This window comes from Petromyzon marinus, chromosome 1 (genome assembly GCF_048934315.1).
Source record: "Petromyzon marinus isolate PM22_M1 ecotype Great Lakes invasive population chromosome 1, UKy_Petmar_22M1.pri1.0, whole genome shotgun sequence".
Lineage (NCBI taxonomy): Eukaryota > Metazoa > Chordata > Hyperoartia > Petromyzontiformes > Petromyzontidae > Petromyzon > Petromyzon marinus.
The window spans coordinates 24,480,629-24,490,631 of NC_133667.1; the positions used below are offsets into that span (position 1 = coordinate 24,480,629).

Here is a 10,003-nt window from a genome sequence, read left to right on the forward strand (position 1 = left end):
TGCACATGGCACAGCCTGAGTGAGGCCTAGTTAATCGTGCACGTGGCGCAGCCTGAGTGAGGCCTAGTTAATCATACACGAGGGCAGCCTGAGTGAGGTCTAGTTAATCGTGCACATGGCACAGCCTGAGTGAGGCCTAGTTAATAGTGCACGTGGCACAGCCTGAGTGAGGCCTAGGTAATCGTGCACGTGGCGCAGCCTGAGTGAGGCTTAGGTAGTACTGCACATGACACAGCCTGAGTGAGGCTTAGGTAATACTGCACATGACACAGCCTGAGTGAGGCTTAGGTAATACTGCACATGACACAGCCTGAGTGAGGCCTAGGTAATCGTGCACATGGCGCAGCCTGAGTGAGGCCTAGTTAATCGTGCACGTGGCGCAGCCTGAGTGAGTCCTAGTTAATCATACACGTAGCGCAGCTTGAGTGAGGTCTAGTTAATCGTGCACATGGCACAGCCTGAGTGAGGCCTAGTTGATAGTGCACGTGGCACAGCCTGAGTGAGTCCTATGTAATCGTGCACGTGGCGCAGCCTGAGTGAGGCTTAGGTAGTACTGCACATGACACAGCCTGAGTGAGGCTTAGGTAATACTGCACATGACACAGCCTGAGTGAGGCCTAGGTAATCGTGCACGTGGCGCAGCCTGAGTGAGGCTTAGGTAGTACTGCACATGACACAGCCTGAGTGAGGCTTAGGTAATACTGCACATGACACAGCCTGAGTGAGTCCTAGTTAATTATACACGTAGCGCAGCTTGAGTGAGGTCTAGTTAATCGTGCACATGGCACAGCCTGAGTGAGGCCTAGTTAATAGTGCACGTGGCACAGCCTGAGTGAGTCCTATGTAATCGTGCACGTGGCGCAGCCTGAGTGAGCCTTAGGTAGTACTGCACATGACACAGCCTGAGTGAGGCTTAGGTAATACTGCACATGACACAGCCTGAGTGAGGCCTAGGTAATCGTGCATGTTGCGCAGCCTGAGTGAGGCCTAGTTAATCATACACGTGGCGCAGCCTGAGTGAGGTCTAGTTAATCGTGCACATGGCGCAGCCCGAGTGAGGCCTAGTTAATCGTGCACGTGGCGCAGCCTGAGTGAGGCCTAGTTAATCATACACGTGGTGCAGCCTGAGTGAGGTCTAGTTAATCGTGCACATGGCACAGCCTGAGTGAGGCCTAGTTAATCGTGCACGTGGCACAGCCTGAGTGAGGCCTAGTTAATCATACACGAGGGCAGCCTGAGTGAGGTCTAGTTAATCGTGCACATGGCACAGCCTGAGTGAGGCCTAGTTAATAGTGCACGTGGCACAGCCTGAGTGAGGCCTAGGTAATCGTGCACGTGGCGCAGCCTGAGTGAGGCTTAGGTAGTACTGCACATGACACAGCCTGAGTGAGGCTTAGGTAATACTGCACATGACACAGCCTGAGTGAGGCTTAGGTAATACTGCACATGACACAGCCTGAGTGAGGCCTAGGTAATCGTGCACATGGCGCAGCCTGAGTGAGGCCTAGTTAATCGTGCACGTGGCACAGCCTGAGTGAGTCCTAGTTAATCATACACGTAGCGCAGCTTGAGTGAGGTCTAGTTAATCGTGCACATGGCACAGCCTGAGTGAGGCCTAGTTAATAGTGCACGTGGCACAGCCTGAGTGAGTCCTATGTAATCGTGCACGTGGCGCAGCCTGAGTGAGGCTTAGGTAGTACTGCACATGACACAGCCTGAGTGAGGCTTAGGTAATACTGCACATGACACAGCCTGAGTGAGGCCTAGGTAATCGTACACGTGGCGCAGCCTGAGTGAGGCTTAGGTAGTACTGCACATGACACAGCCTGAGTGAGGCTTAGGTAATACTGCACATGACACAGCCTGAGTGAGGCCTAGGTAATCATGCACGTGGCGCAGCCTGAGTGAGGCTTAGGTAGTACTGCACATGACACAGCCTGAGTGAGGCTTAGGTAATACTGCACATGACACAGCCTGAGTGAGGCCTAGTTAATCGTGCACGTGGTGCAGCCTGAGTGAGGCCTAGTTAATCATACACGTGGCGCAGCCTGAGTGAGGTCTAGTTAATCGTGCACATGGCGCAGCCTGAGTGAGGCCTAGTTAATCGTGCACGTGGTGCAGCCTGAGTGAGGCCTAGTTAATCATACACGTGGCGCAGCCTGAGTGAGGCCTAGGTAATCGTACACGTGGCGCAGCCTGAGTGAGGCTTAGGTAGTACTGCACATGACACAGCCTGAGTGAGGCTTAGGTAATACTGCACATGACACAGCCTGAGTGAGGCCTAGGTAATCATGCACGTGGCGCAGCCTGAGTGAGGCTTAGGTAGTACTGCACATGACACAGCCTGTGTGAGGCTTAGGTAATACTGCACATGACACAGCCTGAGTGAGGCCTAGTTAATCGTGCACGTGGTGCAGCCTGAGTGAGGCCTAATTAATCATACACGTGGCGCAGCCTGAGTGAGGTCTAGTTAATCGTGCACATGGCGCAGCCTGAGTGAGGCCTCGTAAATTGTGCACGTTATACTGCCTGAGTGAGGCCTAGCTAATCGTGCACCTTGCGCAGCCTGAGTGAGGCCTAGTATATCATGCACAAGGAGCAGCCTGAGTGAGGCTTAGTTGGTCATACACGTGGCGTGGCCTGAGTGAGGCCTAGTTGTGCACATGACACTGCCTGGGTGAGGCCTAGCGGATCGTGCGCCTGGCGCAGCCTGAGAGAGGCCTGGTTAATCATGCACAAGGCGTAGCCTGAGTGAGGCCTAGGTAATTGTGCACGTGGCGCAGCCTGAGTGAGGCCTAGTAAATCGTGCACCTGGCGCAGCCTGAATGAGGCCTGGTTGATCGCGCCCATAGCGCAGCCTGAGTAAGGCCTAGTATATCATGCACAGGCGCAGTCTGAGTGAGGCCTGGTTAATCATACACAAGGCGCAGTCTGAGTGAGGCCTAGTTAATAGTGTGACGGACCACAAGCTGTGTTCCTGCCAAGGCGGCATTGCCACGGACCCCAAGCTGTGTTCCTGCCAAGGCAACATTGCCACGGACTCCAAGCTGTGTTCCTGCCAAGGCAACATTACCACGGACCCCAAGCTGTGTTCCTGCCAAGGCAACATTGCCACGGACCCCAGGCTGTGTTCCTGCCACGGCAGCATTGCCACGGACCCCAAGCTGTGTTCCTGCCAAAGTAACATTGCGACGGACCCCAAGCTTTGTTCCTGCCAAGGCATGTGATTAAATTCACCTGTCCAAAGCTTTTGATACAGTAGACCACAACACCCTGCTTAGTAAACTAAGTTGCCTTGGTTTTTCCGAAAACGTAGTAAAATGGTTACAAAATTACCTCTTTTCTCGCACCCAAACTGTATTCATAGATGGTTGGAGGTCAAACAGTGTTAAGATAACAAAAGGGGTTCCACAGGGTTCCATCCTCGGCCCCCTTTTGTTCTCTCTTTGTCAATGACTTGGGCACTGACCTGGATCATTCCAGGGTAAATCTTTTTGCAGATGACACGATACTGATTACTGCTGGCCGCTCTCCGGATGACGTGATTGCTAAGCTACAGGGTGATTTCAACAAACTACATCAGCTAATTGCTCTTAAACTAGTCCTGAATACCTCCAAAATCAAGGTGCTATGCTTCTCACCAGGACTAACACAGGAAGCTATTTTTCCCCAATGACATTCCTTAAATAATTATCAAATAGAGCAAGTCAAGATCTATAAGTATCTTGGGGTCATCCTGGATTCAAAACTGAATTTTTAAGATCACATATTGGTAAAAAGACAAATAAAAATTGATTTTCTGTATCGACACAAGCACTGCTTCCCCCCAATGTTCCGTTTGGAATTGATAAAAGCTACCATACTGCCTCTACTTAACTACTGACATCGTGTATAAATCAGCCCCAAGTACTGTACTGAAGAAGCTTGATTCTATCTATCACTCGGCCTTAAGATTTACATTGAACTGCCCATATAGGACTCACCACTGTGATCTCTACATTAGGTCAAACTTAACATCTCTTAATGTTCGACGGCTTGTGCACCAGATCTTATTTATTCACGATGTACTTACAAAAAAATCCGCAGACTACCTGCTGGATCTCCTGTTTCAAAGAACAAATTTGACCTCAGGTCTTCGCTCATTTACCAGCTTCACATTCCCTATTGCCGTACAAAAACTGTAGGAAGGGCCTTTGCAATTGATGCTCCCAGGGTATGGAATACTATTGCCAATAAACTGCAACTTGAATCGCTACCAATGAGATCTTCTCTCAAAACTGCTCTAGAGGAGTTGTACACCCCTAGCTGTCACTGCTATTCATTGGCGTAAAATAAAATAAAATATTTCGCTCCGGATGATGCTGCAAAGTATTCTGTATTTTGATTTAGCGTGCTGATCTTAAAGGTGCATTGAAACATTTGATACTCCGACTGATGCTTCTGTTGTTGTGGAGTAACTCATGCAGCCAGTTATGGCTCTAGGATTTGGTGTTACATGTTATTTATGTAGTTTATTGTAAAAATTCGGTCACAGTCCCTGTGATCACTGTTACGTTGCAATTATGGCTTTATTTTTTGATTTCGAAAACGTTTTTTGGTTTGGACATGTTTGTTTTGTTGTAGTATGGAGTTAGACTGATGGCCTTAATCTAAGTTTTGTGGTTGTTGTTTGACTTGCATCCCACTGGGATTTTTTGCACACAGCGTTGGTGTACGGTGGTTTTTTCAGGAATATTTTGCTGTTTTTTTCATGGATTTTCTGTTCGCACAGTCACTTTAAGATGTTTTTCTTGTTCGTGTTTTTGTTTGTTGCGGTTGCACCCGATTCAAGAGCCGAATGGCTCACAGGGCTATACCAAAATAAACTGAAACTGTTTCGTCAGTAATTACAACTAGCATCATCAGGCGATAGCCAGATTTGTGGAGAAATCCTCCTGTTTCGTTCTTAGAGGGATACATTTGATGTAGTCACTTGTGAGCCCAAGTGCGAAGGCTGGGGAGCGGGGGGTAAGAAAAACCTCTGAGTCCTGTGTAATAATTTACCACACCAAGCAATTAGTAGGTTTGTAATTCAGGGTGCCGATTCAGGAATTATTTGTAACATTGTGGTGAATGTTCACGTGAACTCACAACACTGGAAAAGATACATTCTTGCGCTAGGAATTTGATTAAATATCAATAACCTACTGTATATTCATGAAGGTACTGATACATGATTACACCTATAGAAATGGTTACAGTGGTGTATTTTGATGGAATTTGCTCAACAAGTTATGCTGTCAGGCGAGTGATTTTACATGATTGAGTGGCATATGAAGCAGAATTGAATGCAACACGGGTGCTTTATTGGATGACAAGAATTCTGGATTTGGTTTGGACGGGAAAGAATTCTGCATAGGTTGACAAGGTTCTGTATTGAATGAAAGCAGTATTCTGCATTTAAAAAATGATTCTGTATTGGACAAGACCAGGATTTTTGTTTTACTTTTTATTAATATAACCAGACACTTTAGGTTAAAGAAGTTAGGACAGCTGATGCCATTGGCACAATCACACCTTCCTATCGCTTCCTTCTGCCAGATCCTGCAGCTGTTGCAGTCGGCGCCCGACCTCCAAGGACAGCTTAGTCTCAACATCACCATCGTCTGTCTGCCTTTAGGTCTTCTCCTTGTTATAGTCCGTACATCTCTCAAGGACCCCACATACAGTACCAACACCGCCACTATCTTGTTTGAAGTCTTCCCCTTGGTCACTGAACTCTGGGTATCGGTAGAGTGCCCTCCTGTATCATGTCCACTTGTCATCTAATTACATCTACAATGATGTTACGCCACTTTAGAATCTGAACCTCCACATTTGTCCACTCTTATCCTTCTATGGAATTAATAGCATATATTTGGACCTGTATGCAAAGGTCTGAAGCATCAATTTTAATTGCCTGTGTAAAGTCCAACTGACCAATAAAGTAGGGCAGACATTACAGAAACATTATTCATACACGAATCGTTTTTTTATTTAAGCTACCCAAAAAGTAAACAGCATATTTCTTTCCAACATGCACCTAGGCTATGTGTCCAAAGCTGTCAGATACAAATGGGAAGCTTCAATAATGAGGAAAAATACTATGAATAGACTCTTTAGGACAGCACAAGTGATGTGACCATGATGTAACGAGCATAGTTTTCAAAGTCACAGCAAGGACATCTCTTGAGTGCATCCATATAAAAACAATCTCACTAACATTCAAATTTATGTAGGGCAGCCCAGGGAAACATAACCTAGGTTGGTAGCTTCTAGAGAAGTCGTATTTTTTGGGTTGGATCTATAACCAGGAAAGCCTCTCCAGTCTCACAAAGCCACTTTGAACATGTGTCCATATTTGGAATGTTTGGCCTCACCTTAAGCAATTTTTGACATTTTTTATTTAGCTCTTGAGTGGGAAAAACATTGTATTGCCTTAAGAAAGCCTACCCACCACATATTAGAGGTAACAATAAAACTCAAAAATCTCCACCATCAAGCCAGGATAATGCCTGCGCTACTGCTTTTTGAAGTAACATGAGGAGCATTATTATTTTGTCCAGCTGACTTTAGGAATGTCGTAATGTTCAGTCAGTGTGTCGAGGTGGCGGTTGAATTCCTGTAGACAGAAAAAGAGATCAACATCAGAAGCAGCTTCATAGCAGTAGCAGCAACACCATCATTAGCAGCAACTTCAACATAATCATCATTAGCTTCAAAGGCAATCGTCACATTTGTAGCATGAGCAGCAGCGGCTTCAATATCATCGCTTCCATCACCAGCAGCATTATCAATCAATTACCATCAGGATTGTAACTACTTCTTCCACATAATATGGAATCTCAACTGCAAGAGATGGTGGTTAATTTCCACAATGACATTGCAAGATGCCCACCTCTACACGCTGCTTGTGTGTCTTGGATGCCTTCTGCAGCACTCGCTCCATTTGCTGAGTAAACACATGTACTCGCATGAATACAATATATATGCATAAACTACAGATATAAAGTTCCAAAAGCCATGCAAATCACCTCCCAAAAATTGTGACATTATAACTGATATCAACCAATCAAAGTCTGCTACAAAAAATAAAGATTCTTCGTATATCCTTAACAGACAGTTTGGAAAATGCTGTTAGCACCTAAGTCTGCTACCACACATATAAGCACGCACATCAACATATATCATCATCAGCCATGGTAATTTACTGACAGATTAAGGCCATCACAAGCTGCAAATATGTCAAGTACATGCGATGTAATAATAAACCAAGCACCTACATCTCATTCTCTGACGCATACCACCCCTTGGCTGGTGCAAGCGTTAGTGTTACAGCTAGTAGTGTCAGTAATTGCATCAGGGCCAAGTGTCATTGGTAGTGTCAGAGCTAGTGGTACTACGTGTTAATGATAGTGTCAGCGATTGCATCATGGCTATCACCAGGACTAGTGTCAGTTAACTGTTTAGGGTAATCCTACCCTCTTCTCCTGCATCTTGTCGAACGCCTTCTGAGCGGGAGTCCTCGTGTCGACCTGTCCCCGCGGTGTCTCCCTCTCGTCCTCGTTATCTCTGCCCCCCTGGGCGCTGCTCACTCCGGTCTCCATCACTTTCCTCGCATCTCCGGAACGCTTACGCTTCCTGTGAAACATCGGAAGATGCAGGAAAGCGTCAAAAATTAATAAACAGACGCAAGGGAAAACACAAGGGTGGGTGGGGTTGACGAAAAAAATAGGTTATGGAGAGTCAGGAAGACGTAGACGAGACACTGGATAGTGGGTGGAGGGCAGAAGTGAATACAAATACAACACGCGGAGAGAATAGGTGGCATACAGTGAAACATGGTGGAAAACCACAGGGGACCGAAAAGACAGGGAGACTCACAGAGACACGGACATGAAGAAATACGATAAAATGCAAATATAGACATGGACAAAATCTCCAGGCAGAGGCACACAGACACGAAAAGGCAACACAGATATACAAATACACACAGGGAACAAAATAGTCCAAATAAATAAGGCTCAGACATTAAACACACTGAGAGTCACACAGATTCAATACTAAGACGCAAAGGCAGTGCAGCACACACAAACACACTGATATAAACAAAAACACACAAGGATAAAAGACACGTGTATTGATACATCGATAGACATTGAGAGTATCAAATACGTACAGAGAAGGAACAGATATATAAACACGTGCCGACAAAGACAAATGTACACTACATAAACACGCACACAATGACAAGAATAATCAGACATAAGATACACAAAGTGAGACACGCTGAGACGATACACACAGGGTCAAGAGATAAACATACACAGACCAGAAGATACAGACTTAAAGACAAACATTACGTAATACAACTCGGTAACAATTCACTAAATAAGCAGTATAAATTAAGCATAACGAGTTCATGCATAATTAGACCCATCTATAAAAACGTTTCCCGATATCGCAATCGTGTACCGGCCTCGCCTGGCATAGCCGTACCTGGAGGGGAGGGGGGTTTGCTCGGTAGCTCCGCCAAGCAACACCGTAGGTTTCATAGGCCTCAACTAGGCCCCGAGTACAATAACGATCCAAATATGGACCAAAAAAGCGCGACGCAAATATGCGGACGTAAAAAAAACCATCTTAAAAACATCGCCGCTACACAACGAGTGCTTACTTTTTGACTCCCAGATCCTTCACTCCCTTCAACTTGAGCGATCCCTTCTGAACGCTTTCGTAGTCGGCCATCGTTTAGGTCGAGACGAGCCCAGCGACGAACCCGACACGGAGACTCGGGGCCCCCTACGTCACGGCGCCTCCTCCTATTGGCTGGAGGCCAACACGGCCAGACAAAAGGTACCCGGATAGCCTCAACGAGGCGGTTTTCAGGGACAATTGCAGTTAGGGAGCACCTCCCCGCCCCCCATATCAAGAATCTGAATGCAGGTGTACCTCGGTTAACGATATTAATTGGTTCCACGAAAACCATCGTTGATGGAAATTACCGTTGATCGAATATAGGAAATACATGTTAAAAGGCGTAATTTGTTCCGAGGCGATCGAAAGTTGACCCTTTTCACCCTATAAAACATAGCTTATACTCTTGGTTCTTTCTGTAAAGTCACGTAGAAGGGAAACAATAAAATAATAAAAAAACATAAAACAATACAATTCTCACGACGTTTCGTGAAGCTTTAAATCTAAATAAAGATATAGATTATAATATTTAAACACGATATTTTAATCAACAGACGTTATGAGAACATATTCAAGATTTAACATTCATATAAACATGGATAAATAATTAATCAATAAAGCATACAATTTTGGATAAATAGAGCACAAAATAAAATCAAATTTCTTACCTTAGGTTAAGAAGATTGGTGGCTTAACGGATTGATGGAGAAATTGGGGTGGGAGAAAATTAATAGTTATTGATCTTATTTAACTTTTTCAGCAAAAAAAACCCCACTAAGTATTCAAGTAGCTGTTGCCATAAGCAACGCACGATCAAACACTGATGAGCGAGCAGCCAGTTGCTCTCAAAACGCCCATGTAAGGACTATCGCTGTTTGGCTGCAGGCCGCCGAGTCTCCACTTAGGAGCGCTCCGATTGGCTGAAATTGGCGACCGGGTGATATCGTCAGACGTTTGTTAATCGAACATTTTTCTAGATTTGAAGCTTTCGTGACTGCAATGATCCATACTCTTTGGTTCTATTCGGTAAAGTCACGTAGGTAAAAATAACATAACAAAAAATCACGACGTTTCGGCCACAACACAAGTGGCCTTCATCAGGTGAAGGGACTGGACTGTCCAGAGGACAGCGTTGGAGTGATCTTATTTAACTTTTTCAGTAAAAAAAACCCCACTCCAATGCTGTCCTCTGCACAGTCCAGTCCCTTCACCTGATGAAGGCCACTTGTGTTGTGGCCGAAACGTCGTGATTTTTTGTTATTTTATTTTTACCTACGTCACTTTACCG

General features: G+C 45.4%; 1 protein-coding gene across 2 annotated transcripts; it reads right to left on the reverse strand.

Annotated features, from left to right (window-relative positions):
* Positions 1 to 5,473: 5,473 nt before the first annotated feature.
* On the reverse strand, positions 5,474 to 8,853 carry FAM32A (family with sequence similarity 32 member A). Of its 2 annotated transcripts, none has more exons than XM_032945985.2 (4): positions 8,696 to 8,853; positions 7,500 to 7,659; positions 6,917 to 6,970; positions 5,474 to 6,640 (listed from the first exon to the last, which is right to left on the reverse strand). In XM_032945985.2, the coding sequence occupies exons 1-4, from the start codon at positions 8,764 to 8,766 to the stop codon at positions 6,572 to 6,574; spliced, it is 354 nt and encodes a 117-aa protein (XP_032801876.1). In that variant the 5' UTR covers positions 8,767 to 8,853; the 3' UTR covers positions 5,474 to 6,571. The 2 variants fall into 2 exon arrangements, with proteins under 2 accessions (XP_032801876.1, XP_075922044.1); XM_076065929.1 differs by lacking the exon at positions 8,696 to 8,853 and adding an exon at positions 8,518 to 8,674.
* Positions 8,854 to 10,003: the final 1,150 nt, after the last annotated feature.